The sequence below is a fragment of the Emys orbicularis genome, chromosome 2 (genome assembly GCF_028017835.1).
Source record: "Emys orbicularis isolate rEmyOrb1 chromosome 2, rEmyOrb1.hap1, whole genome shotgun sequence".
Lineage (NCBI taxonomy): Eukaryota > Metazoa > Chordata > Testudines > Emydidae > Emys > Emys orbicularis.
This window is the reverse complement of record NC_088684.1, coordinates 41,455,761-41,481,990: the sequence shown is the minus strand read 5'-3', so window position 1 is coordinate 41,481,990 and position 26,230 is coordinate 41,455,761. Positions and strand designations below refer to the sequence as shown.

The following is a 26,230-nucleotide window of genomic DNA, read 5'->3' as shown; positions in this document are numbered from 1 at the left end:
AAAGCAGAATTTGGCCTACTGTCTTTAAGATTATCAACAGAATAGAATACATGGAACTACTAAAAAAAAAAATTTCTTAAAATCTGTGAGGTAGTGACTGTGAAGTAGTGACTTCCCTGTTCTTCAAGTTGTGCCATCTCTTCCTCATTCAAATGGAGTTTGACAAGTTGCAAACTGAAATAGAGATTACAAGTACAGTCCTGTTAACTCACTAATATACATATATTCTTTGCAGCATGATGGGCAATGCTGATCTCTAGCCACTTGCCAGCATAATATACAAGCTGGTACTCCCCATACTGGCAATCTCACCATGTCATTCATTCAGGCACAAAAATTCTTCATAATGAAGAGTGATGGTAGATAAGAACTTTTGATTTGAGTTGAATTTATCTGGAGAGGAGATATTACTGACAGACTAGACATAGCCCACCTTACTTCAGCAAAAATTATTTTTGCAGTTTTTGAAACAAAGGCAATTTAACATTTAAGGCCAAGCTCTGTCCTCAAAGTCAATGGGAATTGTATGCTCACAATCAGGGGCAGCAGCCAGTTAGCAAAGATTGTGGCAGGAGGAGGAGCAATGGAAGAGCCCCTCCAAAAAGTAGGGATACCTCCTGGCCCCCACAACAGACGGGAGGGGCTGCAGGGCACTGCGCTGCCCTCTCGAGCAAGCAATGGGCTATTGGGGTGTCCCACCCTGTCAATGTGTAACTCAATGCTAGCCCCTCCCAGCGGGAGCGTAGGCTCCAAGGCACCTCGGCAAGAAAATGCTTTAGTGGCTCGTGGTCACGCCCCCCGCACCAGCCGAGGCTCGCTGTCCCTAGTAGCATGGGGCAGACGGCAGCCAGCGCTCTCAGTGCCACGTGTAGCTAGTGACTCGCTCCGCCCCGCGGGGGGGGGGGGGGGGGACACTGACAGCTCCAGGGAGGGAGCGGGGGGGGGGGGGGGAGAATAACAGCGCACGCGTCCGTAGCTCTCCTCTAGAGACCGGAGGAGGGTGCACGCGCCACTCCCCCGCCCTACGTCACCCTGCGTCCCGCGTGCGGCGGGACGTTGCGCGGCGCCGTCCGCCGACGTTCAGCGGAGCCTGAGAGGTGACGTTGCACTCGAGCCGGGGGCGGGGATCGAGCGAGGCGCCGCGGAGCTGAACGGGCCGCTCCCAGCGACTCCGTCCTGCCCTCAGCCGCAGCGGGCGGCCCGGCTGCGGGTCCCGGCTCTGCCCGCGCGGGCCCGGCAGCGGGAGATGCGCTTGGCTTGAGCACCCGCCCCGCGCTCGGTTTCGGCCCCTCCGGGGTGGGAGCAGCGATGGCGGCGCGGAGCTGGCAGGAGGCGCTGGCCCAGCAGGCCGAGGAGGTGTCGGCCCGGGTGCGGGACGCGCTGTCGGTCGGGCTGGGCCTGCTGCGCACAGAGCTGGGTCTGGAGCTGGGCCTCGAGCCGCAGGGCCTCCCGAGCTGGCTCGTGCTGCTCGCCACGGCCGCCCTGGGGCTGCTGCTGCTGCTGGGGCTGCTCTGGGCCGTGGCTTGCGCAACGGGCTCCCGCAGGAAGCAGCCCCGGAGCCTGCCTGGCCGGGAAGAAGAAGATGAGGCGGTAGCCCTGGGCCTGACAGGCGGTGGTGGCGGCCCCAACAAGGCGGCTCCGGCCGCGCTGCTGCTGCTGAAGGCTGAGGAGCAGAAGAAACGGAACAAGAAGAGACTTGCGGAGAAAGGGGCGGCCAGGGTGAGCGAAGGGGCGGGGGGCTCACTGACGGGGGGGGGCGCAAGGGGGCCGGGGGCTCACTGACGGGGGCGGGGCGCAAGGGGGCCGGGGGCTCACTGACGGGGGGGGCGCGAGGGAGGAGGACGACTGGCTTCACAGTTGCATTTGGAGATGGAAAGAAGCACGGTCCTTAATTTGAACAGTTTGTTTCAGATTAAAGTAAAACTGCCACAACATTCTTGTTTTAGACGTTTTATTTATAACGAGAGTTTGAAAAACTTACCATAGTGCTTCAAGGTGGACGCTGGTGTGAGAGAGGGCTGCTGGTGAAGTCCAGGGGCAAGTAGTCCTAGTGCTGTAGGTTTCCCAAGGTAGCTGCAGGGTGAAACTCATGTGGTATTTGCATGTTGCTCTGGCTTATGAATAGCTCATGTGAGATTGCCCATTTCTTTTCAATTGCTTTGCTACTTGGAAAGCTTTGAGTAGCAGTAAATGCATTGAAGCTTTTTGCGGGGAGATGGGACAGCATTGGTTCATCTTTAGAAATCTTTCTAAGAAACCCTGAGGTCTTGAGATTTAATTACCTTTTAATTTAATAAAGCTTTAACTCTAAAGAAGTTAGAAGTTTACCTTCTTCACTCAACAAGCTTAGGTTTTTTAAAAGTTTATTACAGAGTCCAGACAAGTGAACCGGTACTATAAACTGTAGCAATAAGTAACAGACTTTGAGATAAACTTGACAACTCAAGATTTTACATGTCTCATTGAAAAGATGGAGCGAAATCGATAATCCATAGAGGAACACACTGTAATAATCTAAAAGCTATTTCTAAATGAGAGAGACTTGGTGGGTATGATAAGTGCACTAAGGATAATCTCAAGTAAGTAAAGCTGTTTCTTAAGAAACCACTTTAAAATTCCATTGCATTGCAGGATTCCATTGCATTTTTTTCAGTCTTTAAATATCACAATGTGCAGACAACTGTCTGTTTTTGATATTGTAGCATAGCTGTAGTCATGTCCATCCCAGGATATTAGAGTGACAAAGAGGATGAGGTAATATCTTTTATTGGACCAACTTCTGTTGGCGAGAAAGACAAGTTTTCAAGTCACACACAGTTCTTCAGGTCTGGGAAAGGTACTCGGAGTTTCATAGGTAAATGCAAGGTAGAACAGATTGGTATAAATAGGTAGCTCATATTCTAAGGGACCATTCAAGGTAGAGTGGCCAGTTAACATCTCAGTCATAGGACAAAAAGATGTGGTTAGTGGGTTACGGATTGTTGTAATAAGCCATTAATCCAGTGTGTCTGTTCAATCCATGATTTTTAGTGTCTAGCAGAGTTATGAATTTAAGTTCCCAGGCTCGTCTTGTGAAAGTATTGTGCAGATTTCCCTTGAGGATGAGGACTGATAAGTCAAACATAGAGTGATTGCTTTGTGAAAAGGCAATTTTTGTCTGTCTATCATTTTTCTGTGCAAGTTCATTTGAGAGCATCGTGATTATCTGGATTCACCTATGTAATTGTTGGGGCATTTAGTGCACTGGATGAGGTATACAACATGTTGTGATAGGCATGTATAGAATCCATGGATCTTGAAAGATACCACAAGGACACCTTGGTTTTTTTGCTGATACAGACTAACACGGCTACCACTGAAACTTGAAAGGTGTGTTGATCATTGTAGCAGTGGAGATAAGTCTTCAGGTTTTGCATCTCTTGTTATGGAAAGGTCTGGTGCTGCTTTGAGTTGGTGTGTCCTGGTTTGTGGGGAGCTTGCTTCTGATGATGTTGGAGGACGTGGGGGGGGTTGTCTGAAGGTCAGAAGTGGAGGTTCAGTAAAGATTTCCTTCAGGATGCGGTCCCCATCAAGTTTGGGTTGTAGTTTGATGATACACCATATGGGTTCCAGTTTGAGGTGGTAGGTGACAACGAGGGGTGTGTGGTTGGAGGAGGCTTTATTTCTGTATTGAAGCAAGTTCTCTTGGGGTATTGGGGTGGTCTGTTCCTTGAAGCAATCTACTTCTCTGGTGGAGCGTCCTTGTTTCGTGAAGGCAATTTTAAGTGAGTTAAGGTGTATCTTAAATCTTTCCCAGACCTGAAGAAGAGCTTTCTGGGGCTTGAAAGCTTCTCTCACAAACAGAAGTTAGTCCAATAAAAGATATTACCTCATCCATCTTGTTTTTTATATTGCTTGCTTTGCTGTACTTTCACTTAGGCTTGGTCCACACTGGGGCGGGGGATCGATCTAGGAAACGCAACTTCAGCTACGAGAATAGCGTAGCTGAAGTCGACGTTTCCTAGATCGAATTAAGTGTACTTACTGCGGGTCCACGCGGCGCAGGCAAGCTCCCCCGTCGACAGCGCTTCCTCCTCTCGGTGAGCAGGAGTTCCGCAGTCGACGGGGGAGCACTTCTGGGATCGATTTATCGCGTCCAGATGAGACGCGATAAATCGATCCCAGAAGATCGATCTCTACCCGCCGAATCAGGCGGGTAGTGTAGACCAAGCCTTAGTAAGCAAACTAATCCCATGCATCAAGTTACTGCACACCCTTCTAAAGCTTTCTTTCTTTCTTGTCAGAGATTTGGGTCCTAGACAGGTTGGTCTGTAGCTTTCTGTTTTGGCTAAATAGTTTTAATACTGTTTTGCCAAAATAGGATGGAAGAAAGTGGAATGTATGTCATTTGGCCTGTTATAACCTTGCCTTTCAGTTGCCTCTCATATTATAAGATCTAAATAAGTGAGAGTTTAACTGATGATCTGCAAAGTGGGGAAAAAATGGGCTTATACCTTTTTCTGGTTCTTTGCTATGCGAAGAAGAATGGCTAAGTGGGTATTCCTCCTTTTTTTTTAAATTAGAAATTAAGGTCTTCACTCCTGGAAAACTCTATGGTGACCAAGAACCAGTGAAATTATCTTTTAAGAATCCAGAGAGTGAAAGCTTTGAAATTGGAAGGGGAGGGTATTATTCAGACTGTTTAAAACTTTGATTAATTACCATTTTAGAGAGAGGGTATATTTGTTAAAAATTCAAAATCCTGCTTATTCAGTGAACACACACACATCTGAGTCCTCCACGATGTCCCCCAGCAATCAGGAAAAAATAGACTTGACATTCTTTATATATCTAAGAAAAAGAAAAGCAAAAATAATTAACAAATGCTTGAGGCCTTTTTCATCAAGGAAACAAAAGGGACGAAGCCCTCTTACTAACTCAAACACACACCCGTCCACCAAAGTATTTGAGTTTTTAATAGGTGTATTGTCTTCTATTATTTTTAACTCCCCATGAACACACATTCTCTTGTTAAAGAAAATGCACATACTGGATCCATAAATATATATATACACAATGATACATATCATTAACTATGCTGTTCCAGTTAATCCTATTTCTCATGGAAAAAAAATTAGCAGGATCTGTCCCAGTAGTTTAATCCTTCCAGTGTTGCCAAATTTTAAATAGGGTTAAATATTTTTAACTGTAGTATCATTTTTAAAATAAATTGTGATCAAAATATGAATACAACACTATGTATATATATTTGAATGACATGAAAACTACCAATGTCTTGTTAAAAAAATATATATATAATTTAGTATTCTATTTAATTACTGAGCTTTCACCATGGCAGGTAACCTACAACTTTCATGTATTACTGCATGCAGGGCTTGAAAAATTTACCTGGCACTTACCACCCGTATGTAGGGTAAAGAACACCACTACAGCTATACCCCTTGCAACTTAAGGGAATAAAAAGATTGTGTACTGCTTGCCAGTATATTAGTCAAATAATATCCAATCTAAAGTTTTTAATATAAATTAATGTTAGTTAGTCAAATAGCCAAAACTATTTAGTGAATATATTTGATTGTAAGAGTAGTAATCTCCGGTAACACCTTTACAAAGGACCAAACTTCCTAGCCATAGATTGATTCAAAAGATGGGGATAGCTCACTGTTTGGAGTCCCCATCCAATGGAGAAATCAATTTCTGCCTCTGCCAGGTGCTTGAAAGAGGAATCTATAGGGATTATTTATCTCCTCATAAGACATTTTTTTTCCACCTCCAATCCCAGAGCCTCCTGGCTCCTACAAGGTTTCTCTTCTCCTCCCTGCCCCCCCGCCGGAGCTTCTGGTAGTTGGTGTCCCCTCGGGAGGGTGAGGATGATGCTGGTCTCTGGTTTTTGTTCACTCCCCCCCTTGAATTTGGACCGTGGGTGGGATTCAAAAGGCAACCCATCAACTTCATTGTCTTATTTAGTTTAAAAACAATAATAGGGAACCACTGTTCTATGCTATGGAAAGTGTTATGGGTTCTTTGTAAGTATACTGTAACATAGCAGATTTTGATACTTTTTACTATTTAAATAAAGGATCAAACAAAGTAATCTTTCGTAACTGAGGTTGGATCAACTCCTAGTCTTGTTCTAAAATAATCAATTTGAGACTTGGAAAAGGTTCCACAATTTGAAAACTTAATTGTTATGATACAGGGCTGAGTTTGAGTTTTATTAGTAAACCGTCTCATAACAGAAAATAATTTAAAAAAAAAAAAATTTCAGGATGTATTTAAATGTGAAATATTACAACTATTATTTTTAAAGATAATTTGAACCCAAAATTACACCTTTCCATTTGCAGTTAAGGCTGTACACTTCTAGTAACATTTGTTTCAGATCATTTTTTTAAAAATCCTGAAGTTCCCTAAAATTGTTCCTCTTCCTTTGTTTTCAACTGTCAGCTGAAGGCAGGATAGCATAGTCTTTAAGCCACCGCAAGAGAGAATAGCACTTTTCACCCAAGTCACTTCAGAGCCCACAAAAAATGCACTGTCAACAGTTGTCACCACATCCTGTGTGCAGAAAGTGTGTGTTCACCTTTGGACATTAAATCAGTTACAAGAGACAGCAGTTCTATATTTTTGGCTTTCAAAATAGGCAGTGCATAACAAATGAAATCTGAAGAATATATATCTGCTAAGTCAAGTCACTGAGGAGGCAGGTCTACACTTAAGCTACAACAGTGCAGCTGCAGCGCTTTAGTGAATATGCTACTATACTGATGGGAGAACTCCCATCAGCATGGTTAATCCACCTCCACAGGAGGCAGTAGTTTTGTCAATGGGAAAAACTCTCCCATCAACATCGATGCAGTCCTAACCACTGGTGTGAACAGCACTATCAGAAGTGTGGATTTTCACAACCCGAATGACGCAGTTATATCAATGTAAATTTGTAATGCAGACCTGGCCTTAGAATAGTTATGAAGGCAGTGTAATAGCTAGATATACTGGGTGCTAATAAGTAGCAGCTCTTCCATCTAACAAATGTTTCTTGTTGAATCTGTCAGCAAGTATTAAAGTAGTATACCCTTTAACATACAGTTTGACCTGTTCTGAAATTAAAGGCAACAACTTTAGTTCTAGTGCTTGAGATTAATATTAAACATGATTTTTAATTCTTAGTTAAAATTGTATCCTGTAAAAGAAAATACAAACTCAGTCGAGTATGTTTGGTACTATCAAATAAAAATGAAGATGCAGCTCCTATCCCATGGAGATGAATTTAAATACGATGCCATGCAGACTAAACATATCATGGAAACATAACTTAAATGATACATCAGCAGGAGATGAAATCTTCATAAGAATGGCCATATTGGGTTAGACCAATGGTTCATCTAGCCCAGTATCTTGTCTTCTGACAGTGGCCAATGCCAGATGCTTCAAAGAGAATGAAAAGACCAAGGCAATCAGTGATCCATCTCCTGTTGTCCAGTCACAGCATCAGGCAGTCAAAGGCTTAGGGACACCCAGAGCATGGGGTTGCGTTCCTGACCATCTTGACTAATAGCCATTGATGGATCTGTCCTCCATGAACTTATCTCATTATTATAGTTTTGGCCTTCACAACATCCCCTGGCAAGCAGTTCCACAGGTTGACTGTTGTGTGAAGTACTTCCTTTTGTTTGTTTTAAACCTTCATGCCCCTTTTTTCTCTCTCTGTGCTCCAGAGGTGGGAGAAGGAGGTTGATGTAGGCTAATAATTGTAATAAGTCTCTGAGTCTAAATGGCAGTAAGAATGTCCTTTATTACTACTTTGTACTAATACAGCACTTAGGAACTAACAGTCTGATTGAAGACTGTCAGAAGAGTGGGGAAGAGGTGAGGGGTATTGCAGAAATATTTTAAATAAAAGTGCAGAGGTCTTTATTTCGGAGTGGTTTTTTTTAAAAAAAATCCAGATTTAAGTGGAGCATGGCAAATTACAGATTTTTTTTTTTTTCAGTTCACTGGCAGCACCAAAATATTAAAAAAAAAAAAAAAAAAAAAAAAAAAAAATTAGTTCAGGTTGAACCAAATCCAAAAAATTTGAGCACATCAAAAAAGTAGACACAAAACTAGTTTCAAGTCAATGAAAACATTTGGGTCAACAAAAACAAAAAAAATTTCCACCTAAAAGCAAATTAATAAAAGACTAGATTCCTAAACTGGCTGGAAGCAAGAAGTGGTGTCACCTTATAACCTTTAGCACAGTGGTTAGGGAAATCACTTGTGAGCTGGGGTTCAGTTCTTCCCTCTGTCTGATGTGGACAAGAGATTTGAATTTGCAGGCAAGGGCTAGCCGTTCGGCCATGGATTATTCTGGTATAGGTCTCTGCTTCTCAAGTTGAGCTGTTCCACTTTGCATAAAATACTTGAATAGTCACCAGGCCAGAGAGTGAGATTCCTATAGCCTAGTGATTAGGGTACTTGCCTGGGAGGTGAGAGACCCAAGTTCACGAGCCTGTTCCAATGACTATTTAATTATGTATACACAGTGGAACAACTTCAACAGGAAAGCTTGAGAGAGACCCACTCCAGAATATCCCATAGCCTGGTCACTGGGGCGCTCTCCTGTAAGGTGGGAGATCCAAATTTAAATTCCTTCTCCATATAAATGTGACAAAAAGGATAATTAAAACCCAGGTCTCTCACATCCCAGGTGAGTGCCATAACCAGTAGGCCTAAAGTTATATGTGCACCTCCTTCTCCTCTTACCATCCTGTGAATGGTTCATGAGGGGTCCTCCTTCATAAACTGGCTGAAATGATTTATTTGGTGAATTTGAGTCACATTTTGAGAATGGTTTGCGGTTGACCAAAACTGCTTTTTTTTAGTGACTGTCTAAAATTTCACCCAGTTTAAGATTTTTAATAGCGTGCATATCCATGTGTGTGTATGTGTGGTTTCTTTGTTTTTAATTTAAATAGGTAACCCACTACATTTGCAACTTGTAGTTTTAAGAACTTGGTATCTGACAAAGTTGATGCTTTGAAAAGTAGTCCCTGGTTTGAGGGGAAAACACTTCTCCATTTTCACGCGCGCTCTCTCTCTCTCTCTCCTTCCTCCCTCCCCCAGTACATTTGGCAAAACAGAATTGTGGCTGGCACTACAGAGATTTAACTGGAAGGTAGTTTGCTGTACTTATGCAGTTACTTATGCAATTATTGCATTACAGTGAGATACTGCAGAGGACACCTTACTCCAATTGTGAGTGCTTGTGCAGTTGCTCACATGGATACTGCATATACACCGCTACCTCGATATAACGCCGCCCGATATAACATGAATTCAGATATAACGCGGTAAAGCAGTGCTCCGAGGGGGCGGGGCTGCGCACTCCGGTGGATCAAAGCAAGTTCAATACAACGCAGTAAGATTTTTTGGCTCCCGAGAACAGCGTTATATCGAGTAGGGGTGTACTTCTGTGTCTATACATGTGAGAAAGCAAATGCACATGCCCATTCACTTATGTGTATTAAAGTAATTGCTATCAATATACACAATCCTAAACCTCATCAGGAAGAATTTTTTTAAAAATTGTAATGTTTAGCAAAACTTATTTGGAATCCAAGCTACAGTTGTTTAGATCAGACCTAAAGTTCCTGAAAATTTTATTGATACATATTTTTTTGTCTAGGAGCAATTATATATTAATACCCCTCAATATAAAGATTGATAAAATACTTCCAGTGTCCTCTACTTTATTTCATGTTTGTTTACATTAAAAATAGTAAAGCTGTGTAACATTCCACTACATAATTGGTTACAGTTTGGTAAGTCATGGCTTTCCTTCACTGGTGATGATTCTTAATCTGCTTGTTTACGATATGCAAGACAGTTGCTATTCAACAGACTAGCTGTAGAAACTACTAGTCTGATTTTTATCCAGCTGCATTTAGCATATTTACTAGTTCATGTACTTGTTTCTGAACTTCATACAGTATATACAACCACAGTAGCAGTCTTCTGAAATTTTGAAAATAAGCTTTGAAAATGTTTCATATAAAACTAAATTGCTTTACATTGAAAGGTAATTAAGCTAGCATTTAGGTTCTTTCCCCATAATGCATAGAACTATAGTTGGCTTCAAAGAAAACCTCTCATACTGTCTTTGTAATCATGTAACTTACATTCTGTGATTTGCTTCACCTGCCCTCTCAGATTTAATCTGATTTTAAATTTTTGATTACATATGCAGCCTAATGGACGGCCTGTTCTTGAAGGGTCTGAGGATGAAATAATTCAGACGGTTCGAAGAGAAAATCTGAAGCAGCCACTGGATGCAGAAAAGAAAAATGAGAAGGTTATTTATGGCTTTGAAACTATAGTAAACTTCCTGATGAGATTAATTTTTATATATTTGTATTATGTGAAGACCTTAACCAGTTCCATTATGTATAAGAGAATAAAAGACAATCCCTGCCCTGAAGAGCTCTTATCCAATTTAAATTATTTTACAAAAATAGTAAATTTTTCAACTGCTAATTTTTTTTATTTTTTTATTTATTTTTTTTTTGAAAGATAGCTTTAAAGATACTAACATCCTACATCAGGAATTAAATGTTTGCACTTCCTTTTAAAACAAAGAAATTTAAAATACTGAATAGCAGCTCCTGTACGTGATAAGGCCAAATCAGTATTCAATTGTGTGTACTCTCTGTAGGTGCTCAAAAGGTGATCAGTGTAATCTTTCAAATAATTTACAATTATTGTATCATCTAACAGCTGAGGGCGTGCTGTTTTAAGGCCAAATCCTACACTTTTAAACTCTTCTCTTGAATGGGAGTTGTTGACTTAAGGGCTTCAGGATCTGGCCTTTAGGTGGTGGTGATGTCCTTAATTTTTGAAGACAATTATGGAACCTTGAAGTCTGATTTTTGGCAATAAATAAAGGAGAATTTTTTTTTTAGCTTTTGTTATAAAATTAATTACATGCATATTCTGTTACTGACTTAGTTGGCTAAACTTACATCTTCTGTTAAAGCTTTGCTATACATGTTTAAATAGAACATCAGATTGCATTTAAATTTGTCATTTCCTACACATTGAGGACTACCTTCTCATTTCTTCCAGATTTAACATGTACCATAAACCACTGAGCAAATATACCCTCAGTTCACCAGACAACTTTTATTTATCTGATTTAAAATAGGCATATGACCAAAACTGACTTTATCTTGGCTCTTTTGCTCACAACTTTATATAATTGAAAATACAGGTTACATCTGCTGGTTTAAATTATAATATGTCAAGTAAATTGCTGTGCAGCGATTTCCTGATTTGAAAATGATTGTCACATTGGTTTTGGTTCTAGCTCTAATAAAAGTGTACTCACTCATGCAGGGAATTTTTAAAATCTTTCTGTGATAGACAACAAAGTGATTAGGCTAAAAACTGTTCTCATGATACTGTTGGGGATTCATTGTGTACTACTAGAAGATATATTCTGTAAATAGCATAAACGGTTAACTGTAACTATTACTGAAAAGTTGTTGAATGTAGGAAACAATTTGATTAAAAAAAACCCAAATATTTGGTCCTGATTTATTTCCCAACTGTTAATGGTTTTATAGCTTGAGTGAGTAAATAAGTTATTGGAAATTCTTGTAGTATTAGTTAGTTCTGCATTTGAATAACAAGATATGTTCCAGTGTTAGATGGAAGCCTGAATTCTAACGTATATCCTAGGTGTTTGTATTTGGAAGTAAAAATAACGTTTTTTTAAGCGAAGAAACAAACATATTTCTCTTTCGCTGCTAATTTTTCTCCTTCCCTCCCTGACGAAACAATACCAAGCCTAAACTGCAGTTCCAAGTAATTCTATGCCACTAAATGGCTGTTTTTATTAGAGTAATGTAGTCAGATCATTTTGGGGAAATATAAGGAGCGAATCTAGTAGGATGCCTTGAAGTAAATCAGGGCGATTTTTAAATCATGATTTAAATCACAAAGTGAAAAGCCTTGATTATTTAAATACATTTTAATCAATTTTCCCATTTGTACTTCTGTTACTTTCCAAGAGAGGTGTATTATTACTGGTTAAAATAACCATTAAAACATGTTGGTTTACAACTAAATAGAGCCTTTACACAAGATTTGGTACATCTTTTTGCTACCTAGGGGGTATGTATAAGTATATACATTTAATTTAAGCAAATATGCCTTAGTGAAAGGAACTGGAGCTTAGGTTCCTACTCACCTAAGTCTACTGAAAATGAGAAGATAGCCTCCTAAATTACTGTTCTTCATATTTTTCAGACTAGTAGATCTCATCTCTCCCTCCTCATTTTTATTCATAGACTGGAAGAGACCAGTTTTCCTGCTTTTTCAACTCTCAATTGATTTATCAACTTTGAATGGATTAGTCCAAATGAAGAAAATACTATTTTTTTTGCCTGCAGAAGAGGGGACCATGCTGTCAAAAACTTGTTTCGCATGTCAACAAACTCTTGTTCCAGGTGCTTAGCTAGTGACTTCCACCAATTCAGTGGTGTGACATTCTTTTAAAACATCAGCAAACGTGTACTGCTTGAATGGTTCACCTTCCAGCCCTGAAATGTATTATGGTTGGCATGACTGATAGTTAATTTAGATGTCCATGTCATACCAGCATCTTCTTCAGAAGTTAGGCATCTACTTGGTACTTTGGGTTGAGAATATTAGCAAAAAAACCAAGTGTAGTAAGTGCTTGATCCATCTGTTTCTTTACTTCTTGCAATTTAATTTTGTTGTTGGGTATTTCTTGCTTCAATGCCTCAGTTATTTCCAAATTTCAACAGCCTCAGCAATACAGCAGCAATCTTTCTACAGTTTGCCAAATAATATGGAAATAAGTTTCTGTGTATTCAGCATATCTTATACATTTCCCTTTAGGCTGATTAGGACTACTTTGGCTGTTATAGTTCCATCTATTTTGTCATGATTCTCTTTGCAAATTATCAGAATAGACCATTTCTTAATAAATGGCTCAGAACAGTCAACCACTGAATTCAAGTGCATATCTTGGGTAGAATTAGTTTGGATCCTTCTTCTCTCTTCAGTGAAACTGAAGCAAAGTGGTTGTTACAGAAGTATTTTGCAATTTCAATGTTTTCCTTTATTCCTGGAGTTGTATTTTAGTCAAATGAGCATTGAATCCATGTGTTATAAGTTTTCAGGTTACCTTCATTTTCTTCTGGATTTCTTCTCATCTTTGCTACATATGCAGCTTGTAATAAGTTTAGGCCTTAATGTATTTTGTAGTAAATTCATATTTCATTTTAAATAGGTTTATTTTTAAAAAAGAAACACTTATAATTTAAATAAAATCTAAAACATCTTATTTAAATTAAAAGAAAATAGATTTTGGAGTGGATAAAAATATGAAGTCTGGGTGTAAATTGGTGCCCTTCAGTGTCAACTAAAAACAGCTCCAAGCCTCTCTTTCAACTTAGGATAGTTAGAAAGCTATGTTAGTCACTCTGGGAAATCACCCTCTTTCCATACATGCATTGCATTAATAGCTTGAGTGCACTGAGTAGAATCTCCCAAGGCCCTGTGAGAGTGCTCTTTCTTTGTTCGGCTTAGAGGAGTAAACTGATGACTACAAGTTAAGTGTTTTTTTCCATATCTAAAAATTACTTGGCGTACATTGAGTTTTTTTGTATTGGTGCTCCTCTTGTGTTTCTGCGATTCTTTGCTGTCTTTCTCTTCAGGGGCCATGAGCCTCACTTATTCCTTGAAGATGGTGACAGTTTTCTGCTTGTCATCTCCAGTATGGTCTTGTACTGAAGATGCATGTGTACTGTCTGCAATTTGGCCACTTCCCTCTTCATTCTTCATCTCTGCCTTGTTCAGTTACACAAGAGCAAAAAATAAGTGATTAAACTTAATTTGCCATACGTGTCTGCCATCCACTGGAAAGTGGCAAACTAGAGCAAATGGAAAGTTCCTTAAAGCTCCTTCATAGCTAGTTTTATTTGCAAAAAAGCATGCATCATCTTGAATCAGTACTTTCTTATGGTGGGGAAGGAAAGCTTATTTTTACATTCTTTATTTTCCTCTGTATAGAGGCCCACACATCTGCCTGATTTAAAGTTTTTTTTGCTAGTCTGCCAAGTTCTTAATGTATTGTTCAGCTGATGGCAGAGCGAAGATTGGCAGCCTTCTGTGCAGCAGAAGGTGATTATTTAGAATGAATAGAACTCCTATTTTATACAGTCATCTTGCACCTCCTGACTGTTTTAGTCAGTGATATAATTGAGATGGTGACTGATGTTAGAAACCTTGACTGAGTTTGGCAGGTTGTGGAAAAAGTAGATATGTACCATGTTCCAGTAATTGATATTAGGAAAGCAAAGATGATAAACTTTAAGTTCTGATTTATTTATTAAATCCTTGTTTACAGCAACATAAATTCCCTATTTGTAAGACGCTATAAAAACATTTAATGTGAGCTTTTCATAGAAAAGCTGGATGTTAAATTTGGATGTCTAATACTCTAATCAGTTTTTTAAAATTTAATTGTCAGAATTTGTATGCAAGTTATTCTTGTGACTATGTAGGCCTTTTTATTTAGTTATTAATGTTTGTCATTTGACTTTTGCTGTATTTTGAAGGTGATGGGTCAAGCAGAGGGGCAGTTGGGTTTGTGCCCTCTTTTTTGGAGGTGTGGGGGGATGATAAAGAGATGGAATGAGGGGGCTGTTAAAGCAAAGCGGAAAAAAGCCTTTTTAAAAAAAAAAGTGTTTAGGTCCTTTTTTGCCTGGAAGATTTTGATGTCTGGAGAACTTCTGAAATAATAACCTCACAAGACCCAACAGTGGAAGTTGAGCAGTTATGGGGAATTGGTTTATAGTCTGTTTACTCCTTTTTTTTGGAACACCTATTACTTGGTGCTCACTAGAACTGGCCAGTCAGTTTTTCAACTGCCCTTTTTTATCATTAGTTATATGCTTTCTTATAAAATAGTAGTTTAGTTTAAGAGTATGTACAGTATTTTCAGTTGTATAGGAACTGTTTCCCTAACTCAGCTGGGTTATTTTTCTCTATACCTAATTTAGTTTACTTTTAGTTTACTACAATAGCAAATGCAGGGAAAAAGAAATGTTTGAAACTTACCCTTATTCTTTTGCGGGGGGAGAGAAGTTATGGAGAGGAGTCAGTAGCCCTCCCATACTCAGTGCTTGGTGGCCGGTTACTGAACAAGTGATCCTTCTGCCTTATAGTTAAGGCTTCGTTTTACTCACAGGTATTTTTAGTAAACGTCATGGACAGGTCACGGTCAGTAAACAAAAATTCATGGCCCGTGACTTGTCCATGACTTCTACTATATACCCCTGACTAAATCTTGGGGAGGGAACAACCTGGCGGCGCGCGGCCCGGGACCCCCGCTGGTGCTGGGGGGGGGGGGGGGCGGCGCGCGGCCCGGGACCCCCGCTGGTGCTGGGGGGGGGGGGCGGCGCGTGGCCCGGGACCCCCGCTGGTGTTGGGGTCGACAGGCTACATACCTGGCTTCGCGCCTCCGTCTAGGAGCTGAGCAAGGGGGATGTTGCAGCTTCCAAAGAGCCCCCTAGGTAAGTGCCGCCCAGAGCCTGCCTCACCCCGTACCATGTTGCAACCCCCTCCCACACCCAAACTCCTGCTGCTGCTTGGGGGGGGCGGGGAGGCGTGGTGGCCCGAGACTGCCCCAGGAGTGGCCAGTGGGCCTGGCACCGGGACTGCTTTAGCTGCCCCTGGGCCAGGCGCACCAACTGCTGCAGAAATCAGAGGTCGCGGAAAGTCACTGAATCTGTGACTTCCGTGATCTCCATGACAAACTTACAGCCTTTCTTATAGTTAGACTTGGCAGGACTCTATTTAAATCCACAGATGTCAGTTAATGTCAATTGCAGCTTACACTGAAATGGATGAAGAAAAAATCCATCAGTAACAGTTGGTGTGAGTGCAGTTCTCCCTGCCCCCTTGCCTAGTGCCAGCAGGGATCAGGTGTCAGCAGCCATGCAGGGAGCCCGGCAGTCACAGGAGCGAGGGAGCCAGGGCCATGACAGTGGAGCTACTGAGGGTTCCTAGTATGGCTAGGGACACTGGATCCCTGCCACCGCAAGGTGAGGGGGAAGGCTCTGGCGCTAGCAGAGCAGAGACCCCGGCCATGGTTGCCAAGAGGAGGAGGAGCCTCTGGCTGTGTGGAGGCCACCTTGCTGCTGAATGGCTCCTGCCCAGGGACGGAGCCATTCAGTAACAGGATGGCCTTCCCCGGGGAAGGGGGCTCTTCCTCCTTGCAGTCCTGGCAAGTGTTCTCTACTCTGCTGCACCAGAGCCTTCCCCACACCTTGTGCCTGCAGGGATTGGGTGTCTCTGGTACTGCAGCAGCATAGAGAACCTTCTGCATGTCTACTGTCACATCCCTGCTCTCACCAGCTGGGACTGCCAAGCGTCCCTTCTCTGTTCCACCAGGACTGTAGCTTTTCTTGCGCCTGACCTCTGCAGAGATTGGGTGTCACTGGCCCTGTGACAGTGCAGAGAGCCCTCTACAGCCCCACTGTCATGGGAGTGAGGGAGAGGCCATGACAGAAGGGCTGCAGAGGGCTCCTTGCATGTCCACAGGGCCAGTGACAGCTGGTCCCTATAGGCCCAGGGTGTGGGGGCAGTTGTAGTCCTGGCAGGGCAGAGCAAAGACCTCTGGCCAGAACTGCAAAGAGGAAGAAGAGTCCCCAACCATGGAGTCTCTTTTCTGGCCCACCGGGACCAGCAGCCTCCCCTGCACCTTGTTCCTGCAGGGATCAAGTGTCACCAGCCCTATGGCAATGGAGGGAGCCCTCTGCAGCTCTGCTATCACGGCCCTGCTCACTCACTTCTCAGCCAGAAGCGAGAGAGCCATCCCCAGGCAGGAACTATACAGCAGTGAGGTGATCCCTCCTTGCAGGCCTGACTAGGGGTCTGCTCTTCCAGCCAGGACTGCAGCCTCCCCTGCACCTCACACTCGGGTGTCTTGGGCCTCTCGGCTGTGCTGAGAGCCCTCTGTACCCCACTGTCAGTGCTGCCCTAACCCCAATACTACTCTCCTTAATTTTCCACAACTATAAAAATAAAAATTATTAAAAATTAAAAAATCAATATTGTTGAAATTGCAAAAAATAAACATCTAATTCTGCCAAGCCTATATACAATTTACTTTCTGGACCCATTATGTCTTTGCTCTGATAACAGTGAAAGTTTAGGGCTTCCCTGGTGGAATGCATCAGTTAACTCAAGGTACTTCTTTGCATAGATTTATATAGTTTGAGGCCAGAAGGGACCATTCGTGATGTAATTTGACTTCTGTATATCACAGGCCATAAAATTTCATCCAGTTTACCTGTGTTGAGCCAAATAGTTTATTTAGCTAACGCATGTTCCAGAAAGTCTCAATTTGAAGACCCCAAAAGATGAAGAATGTTGTTTGTACAGGGTTTACTCCTGGGGGAATTCTGAGCCACTGCACAATGCAGAATTTTGCAGAAATTAATATGTGCGCAGAATTTCCTTTCCCCCACAGAAATGGGATGCAATGCTGTTGGTCACCAATAGGGGCCGCTGGACCCCGCAGAACCCAGCTTGCACATAGAAGACACTGCTGGGGGGAGAGGGAGGGAGCTAGAGCATTCCTGGCAGCTGCAGTTCCCATCATGTCCTGAGGGAAGGAGACAGTGTGCAGGAAACTCCATGTAAGCCTGAGACCAAACATCAGACTTTCTCCCTCTGGATCCCTGGGCTCTGTGGGGAAGGGGATGTGTGTATCTGGGCAAGGGGGGGGCCTGTGGCTGGACTCTATGGGGAGGGGGTTTGGGCGTATTGGCTGGGGGAGCATTGTGGCTGGGCTCTGTGGGGGAGGAGTTGTGGGTCTCTGGCCCCCGGCTGGGCTCGGGGAGGGGAGGAGGCAGAGAAACAGGAATTGTCATAGAGGTTTCTTTAACTCTACTCCTGGGGAATTTTTGTGCGTATCTGTATTGTTACAGACATACTTGCTGACAGGTATTTTGAAATAAATTACCAAAATAATTGAAACTGGTGTGATTATATAGTGTTATTTTGAAAAATAAAATTTGCAGAATTTTAAAATATTGTGCGCAGAATTTTTATTTTTTTGCTGCAGAATGACCCCAGGAGTAAGTGTTTAAAAATTTGTGTCTGCTTTATAATATGAATTTGTCTGGCTTCAGCTTCCAGCAGTTGGTTCATGTTATGCATTTCTCTATGTGATTACAGAGCCCTTTAGTATTTGGCATTTTTTCCCAATGAAGGTACTTAGACGTAATCAAATGACCTCCGTCTTCTTTTGACAAACTAAACAGATTGTGCTCTTTAAGTCTCTAACTGTAAAGCATTTTCTCCAGCCCTTGAATCATTCTGCATTGTCCAATTTTTCAACGTCTTTTTAAAAACGTGGACAGCAGACCTGCACACTGTATTCCAGTATGTCTCACTAATGCCATATACAGAAGTAAAATCACTTTTCTACTTCTACTTACTATTCCCCCGTGTGTTTATCTGAGGAATGTGTTAGACCTTTTCGTCAGTGTTGCACTGGGAGCCCATTATGCATTGCTTATGCACTATGACCCCTAAATCATTGTGTTCCAGGATACTGTCCCCCATTTTGTAGGTATGGCCTGCAGTCCTTGTTCCTAGATGTAAAACTTTGCATTTGACTGTATTAAAATGCATTTTATTTTAATGGGTCCAGCCTACTATCAAACAATCCAGATTGCTCTGTATGACTGGCCTGTCATCACTTGCTGATCCTCCAGTCTTTGGCAGATTTTGTCAGCAATGGTTTTTTTGTTTTTTGTTTTTTTTTTGGGGGGGGGGGGGAGGGTTTGCTCTATTTAAATATTTAAAAAAAATAGAGCAAAAAAACCATTCCCTTTCCTCCCCCCCCTTCCCCCCCCCCCACTTTTCATACTGAAGAAATGTTTCCTAAACACCACTACTTTGGCACTAATCAATAGGTTAATATTGCAAAGTATGTCTTCCATTTCTAATCTGTAAATATCTTTTAATTCTTACAACTTTTTATAACAATATTTTCTTAATACCTGTAATAGAAACGTTTAGTCTCTTTAATAACATAAAACTGAATTATTGCTTTTTTAATTTTAGTCAAAAAAGAATAAGAAGAAATCAAAGGGAGATGCTAAAACAGTTCAGGACCTGTCACGTCTCGATGGAAAAGAAGCAGATGAAGGTACTAAGAACAGCATTGATAAGGCAATGCGTGAGACTTTTTAGCCTACATGCTATCTAAGATTAACTTGTTTAAACATATAACAAAATTAACTAGCTGATGTCATAATCTTAAATCGGATATGTGGTCATGTAGTGGTTACTACCTGGTGAAATGTTCTTAGATTAAGACTGTTTGCATGCTGAATATCTGAAAATCCAGGATTTCTGGAACAGAAAAGTTAAGATGGTAGCTTCAGAACTGGGATGTTGGCAATTTGATCTGTGAATGTTGGATTATAAGGGTTGAAAAATACTAAAATTGTTCATCAAAGGCAATCATCCTACATCTTATTCTACCTGAAATGTTGTGGCTCATATGGTTTGAGTGGTTGTAAAAACAAAATACTATTATTCTCGCATCCAGAAAAAGGACATACTTTTCAAGCATGCCATTTAAACTCTTACATGTAAAGTTCAGTTACCTACCCTTGTTCTCACCTTTACCTATTGGTTTCAGTCTATCTTATTGCTAACTCTTACAAAATTAAACTTGGTTCCTAGTTAAATTTTAGTTGGGTTATTCTTTTACCATTGTATTACTCATGTAATGCCATTTTTATTTATGGGGATATTTTAGGAGCTTGGGAAACTAAAATCAGTAACCGTGAGAAAAGGCAGCAGCGTAAGCGTGACAAGGTACTGACTGATGCTGGTCCAATAGAACCAAATCTCCCTGGGATGGAAAATGCAGTTACAGTAGCCACTGAACAACTAATACCTACACCATCTTTTCCAGTTGGTCCCAGAAAAAATAAAGGTATGATGTTGTAGAAAGAAAGAATACTTGAAATATAAGCAGTGTTCACTTAAAAATGCATTATAATAGGAGGGGGATATATCCATGTAAAGAATATTGGAATTGGAAGTTGTAATACTTTGTGTGGAATTAAGGATGGAGGAAAAGCTAAAAGAACAGCATTTAACAGAAGATACCTGTCCCACTAAGATTCCAATTATTGGCTCCATGTTTTCAGCTGGAGCGGGTGAGAACTGTAAAGCCTTGTGTCTCTTGGAACCTATAGAAGCATCCCTCAATCAGGTACCTAGTCTGGCCCCTTCCCACCACCATCCGTGTTCTTTTCTGACTGTGTTGGGGAAGATTTTCCTTGTTTCACAGATCATTCCTGATTTTTTTTGGGCAGATCCCAATGGGTTTTTTTAGCAAGCCTTTTCTCACCCTTCCCTTCCCTTTGTGGTCAGTTTGTTTCCTATTAAACCGAAACACAAACTACTTTTTTTTCCCTTTCCACCACCATACCAGTTCTACTTTGTCTGGGCATTGTTTGCATAACTGATGGTACCACAGCTTCATCAGTTTCCCCAGCCCCACAAGAAGACCGGAAAGACACCGTTTTGTTGGCCTACTAGATACCAGATTTCCTCTAGACAGTCTGATACCTGTTGATGCACCTGAGTGCCTAATTAAACAAAGAACAATGCATCAAGTGTTCTGACATAGCAGCAGAAAGCTTGAGCCTAGCTCCTCTCTGGTGCTTTACTACATTACATTCCCCTTCTAACTTCGACTCCTTGCATCGTTGATGCCTCAGATCCTGGTTTCTTCTTTGATCAGAGCTTGTTTCCGTCCTGACTGAATGCACTGTCCTTGCCCTTGAGTGCTATGTCAGTTTTCCCTTTGTCACTGGGGGCATGTAGGAAGTAAGGCAACCCAGCAACTTCAAGAAATGTGTTGACTGTAACTGTATTGTGATCTTTATGGACATTAATGACTACTGTAATCTATCTGAGCAGGGACCATGGCAGTGTGTAGTGCACCATCAGTTCTCAGATGTCACCTTGCACCAGGTTAATTTGAAAGGAGCTGCATCTGCAGCACTGCCTGGGTTAGGTAAGAGGTAGAAACAGTGGTTTCCTTTTGTAATAATGTCTGGAAGAGGCTAGCGGAGGTGTTTGCAATGAAATGACCTCTTCCACCTGGTCTGGGCATGCTGCTAATGAGCACTGGAAAAATAGCTGGGCTCCTTTCAAATTAACTCTTTCTTAAACTGAATTAAAAGCTGATTAGGGTTCCTTGATTTAAATTCTGAGATATCTAAACTGTATATAAATCAAATAGCCTTTGAGATTAAATGCCCATATTTTTCGTTTTAATATAGCTTCTAAAAATTTGCTGTATTTGCAAATTTTTCCTTTAGTTTAGGATGTAAATATTTTTTGCCTGTTAATGATTGTTAAAGAGCTGATCCTCTGAAATATAATTTGGCCTTTGGTAATGAATACTTACTATAGATGTACAATGGTTTGTAAAGACTTTCTCTTTAATCAGGTGATACAATTCTGAATGTTCAAGTTAGCAGCTCTAAATCTGCAAAGGGAGATTCAACAATTCAGCAAGGTAAAAGGATTTATGACTAGTGTGCATGCTAACTTGTTAATCTGAGTAATAGTTTCCTATACAGAACTAGAACTCCACCTGGGTCAGAGTGCAGGATGCTGTGCAGTTCATGATTTAGAACTTTTTTCTCAGTTATGCAATTGCTTGCTCTTTAGTTGTGGGTGTCTGACTTGCACAGTCATTGTACAGTTATTTCTCAATAACAGTACATAGGCTATGTAGACTCTTTACGCCCTAGTTACTCTAATAATACTGCCGTACTGTACCTAGAATTTCTATGCTATTTATACCTGGTATAAAAATTACTACTGAGTAAACGCCAAACATTCGTGTCTTGGAACAACATTTGGGGACTGTCCAGACTAGCCTTAACAGTGTTCACTTTCTCAAGTTAATGAGTTAACAAGTTGCCTGAAGTAAATAAATAAATAAAATATAAGCCTCAACATATTTGCTTTGAGTTAAACACACAGGTCCTGAGTCTAAGGAATCTGATATGCAGTTTGAGCACAAATAGGTCATTTGACACCTAAATACCACAGTAGTGGGCATATGTAGATTTTGCACATGCAAATACCTGTTGGTACATGGAATGACTATAATTTTAGCCCAACTCTCTGAAAATTGGGCTCAAATTATAAAAACTTATGTTTTGAGTGTTGAGGCTTATAGTTAGTCTTTCTCATAAGAGAAGCTGATCCAGGAACATTTGGGAAACTGTTTAACTCTGGCCCTTGTCAAATGCAGATGGTAACTATTTAAGTCTGATGGGGGTGAAAACATTATCTACTAACTGACTACATTTACAGGAGAATGTGAAGCTAGCTGGTGGATGTAGCTGTGACCAAATATAGTTCATGTAGTTTGGCAGATCAACATTATGTTGAATTATAAGAAATGACATCCAGCAGAAAGCAGTTCTGTTGCTGTCAATCCTTCAGAGCTTTGCTTCACAAGCAAACTGCTGTTGCTGTGCAGCACTGCTAGAGAAGAAGATATATGTGTGATAAGGAGATTAGTACAAGAACCTGAATAAAATATATGCATTACTGTCCACCTTCTTGGCACTCATAGCTTTCCAGAAGGACAGCCTGTTGCAGTAGTGACTGTGGTCATCTTCAGGGCTAGGATATTCCAAAAAGCTGTGGATATTTTTATGCTGTACTAGACAGGGAAGAAAACAAAATTTAAGGGGCAGAACATGGAATATTTGTCTCTACGTTTTCAGATTTGATAAGACCAATACTTATGTGCCCTTTTCAATTTGGAAAGCTCCTGACTATTCATATGGGATTTTTTCACTAGGGTTACTTCCTGAATAAAATGGAAACCTTCCTCTATCCCATCCTAGCTCTGAATTGCCAGAAGGGGCTTCTCACAGCTGTCTCAATTGCTGCTTCTCTGGTGGAAGGGGCAAAGGAGATGACATGTTGTCTTTTTGTCAGAGAGAGAGCTCTTTACAGAGCTAGAGGTCCCCTTTTTAATGCATGAGGGAGAAGTAACAGTGGGCAGGAAGTAGCAGCCCTTTAAGGGAGAGAAGAGCACAGAAGTGAGGCATAGCCTTCTGATGTTGCTTCCTATTTCTCCCAGCTATGAGAGTGAAGGGACACTAGTCATCAGAACCAGAGGACCAAGAGAAACAGAGTAGCTGCCCCTCTTCCATGCCTCATGTAGAGAAGCCGCCTTGATGTCCCATTTTGGCTCTCTTCTATTAGGAACCACTGCAGGAGCCAGGAGGGACATGATATCAGTACTCCCTCCTCTCGCATTCCTTTTTCAGTGTTCTCTTGATCCCAAACAGTGTTGCAGCATTGTTTAAAAAGTTCCTTTTTCTGCTGTCAGCAGTTCATCCAGAATATAGTTCCTTTTCAGTTGTGTACATACAGGTTAGGATGTTTCTGCTTTACTGGCTTTATTCTTATGAGCATGCAAGAGTATTCAAGTACTCCAGAATTGGGCCAGTTCATAGATTTGCAACTAACCTTGCTAGAATCTAAACTCTTAATACCCAGGATTCTCATTTGTTTAGCATACTTTGTTGTAAAGTGCCATGTTTGCTTATGGCAATATGTAAATATCACAACACACTGCCATATTGGGATCAGAGTTCTACACCTGGGCCTGTAAGGAGCACTATGCACTGCTGTCTCTTGTCCCTCAAAAGCTGACTGAAAGAATGGTATTGACTGACTTTGGAGAGAGCAGTTTTTAGCCACCCCCACTAGGAAGAAAGTGAAGCAAAAGAAGGATATGGAGCAAAAAAGGATATACTGGAGGCCCTCTAGGCATGAAGAGGGGGAGGGAAAGAAGGGCAAAAAAATAGAATCCTGTTCTCTAATATTGCAGGAGGAAGGCAGAGTGTTAAAACATTTCAGTATCTTCACAGGAATGGAGGCTACAGGCAGAGGTGAGGGACACAGATGATAGAAGTGTTAACATTTGAAACATGAGGGGTACTGTAGATCTGACTTTAGACATTTCAGCCTTAACAAGTTCACCTATTTTAGAGGCTAAGAATTATTGTAACAATTCATAGTTTGTGTTAAAACTGTCTTGCAACTGCATATTATTCTGGTATCTAATATTTAGTTGCTGCTGACCAAAATTCAATAATGAACTTGATTTCTTTATAATCAAGTAATATTTTAACTCTTCATCCAGTAACTTTTTTTAACGTGTTTTTATTTTTTAAGTTTCTTCAGGGTTGAATGAAAATCCTACTGTAAATGGAGGAAATTGGAATGAGAAGTCTGTAAAAATCTCCTCAGAGATCAGTGCAGGTGAGGAGAAATGGACATCTGTTCCATCAACTACAGCAGGGAAGAGGAAAACTGAGACATCTGCTTGGGGTCAGGACACTGGAGATGCTAGTGGAAATGGAAAAGATTGGAGTGTATCCCTTGTGAGCAGGTCCTGGGGAGAGCGTACTTTGTTCCCTAGCATTGGTAAGTATTGCTTCATGCAAGCATTCTTGCACCTTTTAGTAAAGGTAAAACAATGTTGGGATTCTTAAAAACATAATTGTCATTTTGTAATCTTGTTGCTGTTTAGTATAAAGTTATTTCCTTGGTTAATATTGATAAATTGATTGAGTCCTGGTGTTTAGGAAAACAATCCAGTTCGGCTGCTTTGAACTGCTATATTTTATATTTATAACACATTAAATTTGCCAGGTTAATTATGGGGAAATGTTTTTTCCCTACAGTCATGTAGAAAATTGCTTGCCCTCCCCCAAAGCACTACTAAAAATCTGTAGTGTAAAAATGTAGAAATGGTTGGTTGAGAGCCTTGTGGATATATTTTTTGTTTTTAGTAATTCATATTTTTTTTAAGTGGTGGCTAATGAATTTCGAATCCAAGGCATTTTCAACTTGATCACAAAGAAATTCCAATTTTATTTATGTAAACATTTGTTTACTAATGTTTGTTAAACATTTGTCTTTACTGGGATTTTTTGAGGCTTATATTTGAGGTAAATATTGAAGACTTTTTTTCTAAAAAATAAACAACTGCAGGCAATTCAGCACCAATGAGCAACTCTATGGCAAAAGCATTTTTTATTTTTTAGAAAAGTGTGAATTTGGAAGGCACGGGGGAGCAAGCCTCTCAAAATTGGCTGGATATTGCAAGCTGACGGAGTGAGATGCAAGTTTAGGGTCTCAGCATTGACTGTGAGATAATGCTTCAATACAGAAACACCCCATGCCTCTAATTGTCACCTACCACCCTACACTGGAACCTATATAGGGTATAGTTAAACAGTTACAACCCATGCTCGATGAGGACCACATCCTGAAAGAGCAGGGGTGGGCAAACATTTTGGCCCGAGGGCCACATTAGTGTTGCGGAACTGTATGGCGGGCCGGGTAGGGAAGGCTGTGCCTCCCCAAACAGCCTGGCCCCTGCCCCCTATCTGCCCCTCCCACTTCCCGCCCCCTGACTGCCCCCCTCAGAACCCCCAACCCATCCAACCCCCCCGCTGCCTGTCCCCTGACTGTCCTGACCCCTATCCACACCCCCGCCTCCTGACAGCTCCCGCCCCCCCCCCCCCGGAATCCCATGCCTTTCCAACCGCCCCTGCCCCCCGGAACCCCCTACCCTTATCCAACCCCGCTCCCTGCCCCCTTAGCATGCCGCTCAGAGCGGCAGGCACTCGCAGCCCGGCCAGAGCCAGCCACGCCGCCTAGAGTGCTGGTGTTGCATCACATTGCGCTGAGGCTGCGGGGGAGGGAGGACAGCGGGGGAGGGGCTGGGGGTTAGCCTCCCCAGCCGGGAGCTCAGGGGCCGGGCAGGACAGTCCCGCGGGCCGGATGTGGCCCCCAGGCTGTAGTTTGCCCACCTCTGTGAAAGAGAGATCTTTCCTAAGACCCCCTTTCTGGTGTTCAAACAACCCCCGCAGCCTTACCATAATCAGAATCCCCACAGACGAGAACCTGCCAACTCAAAGCAGCACCAGACTCTGCCATAACAGATGCAAAACCTGCAGACATACTTCAACTGCCATGATGATTAACACCTCCCAACACAACATCTTTCAAGATCTATGGGTCCTACACATGCCTATCACATGCTGTGTACCTCATCCAGTGCATTAAATGC

The 26,230-nt window shown here is 41.6% G+C and overlaps 1 protein-coding gene across 2 annotated transcripts in view; it reads left to right on the top strand.

Moving 5' to 3' along the window:
• The first annotated feature begins 1,302 nt into the window (after positions 1–1,302).
• MTDH (metadherin) overlaps positions 1,303–26,230 on the top strand; it is a 54,567-nt gene continuing 29,639 nt past the window's right edge. The window contains exons 1-6 of one of the 2 annotated variants that reach the window (XM_065398242.1): positions 1,303–1,719; positions 10,229–10,333; positions 19,150–19,234; positions 19,853–20,032; positions 21,563–21,631; positions 24,325–24,576. In XM_065398242.1, the coding sequence (XP_065254314.1) occupies positions 1,309–1,719; positions 10,229–10,333; positions 19,150–19,234; positions 19,853–20,032; positions 21,563–21,631; positions 24,325–24,576 (1,102 nt within the window). In that variant the 5' untranslated portion in view covers positions 1,303–1,308. The remainder of the gene's footprint in view (positions 1,720–10,228; positions 10,334–19,149; positions 19,235–19,852; positions 20,033–21,562; positions 21,632–24,324; positions 24,577–26,230) is intronic. The other variant, XM_065398241.1, reaches the window with a different exon arrangement.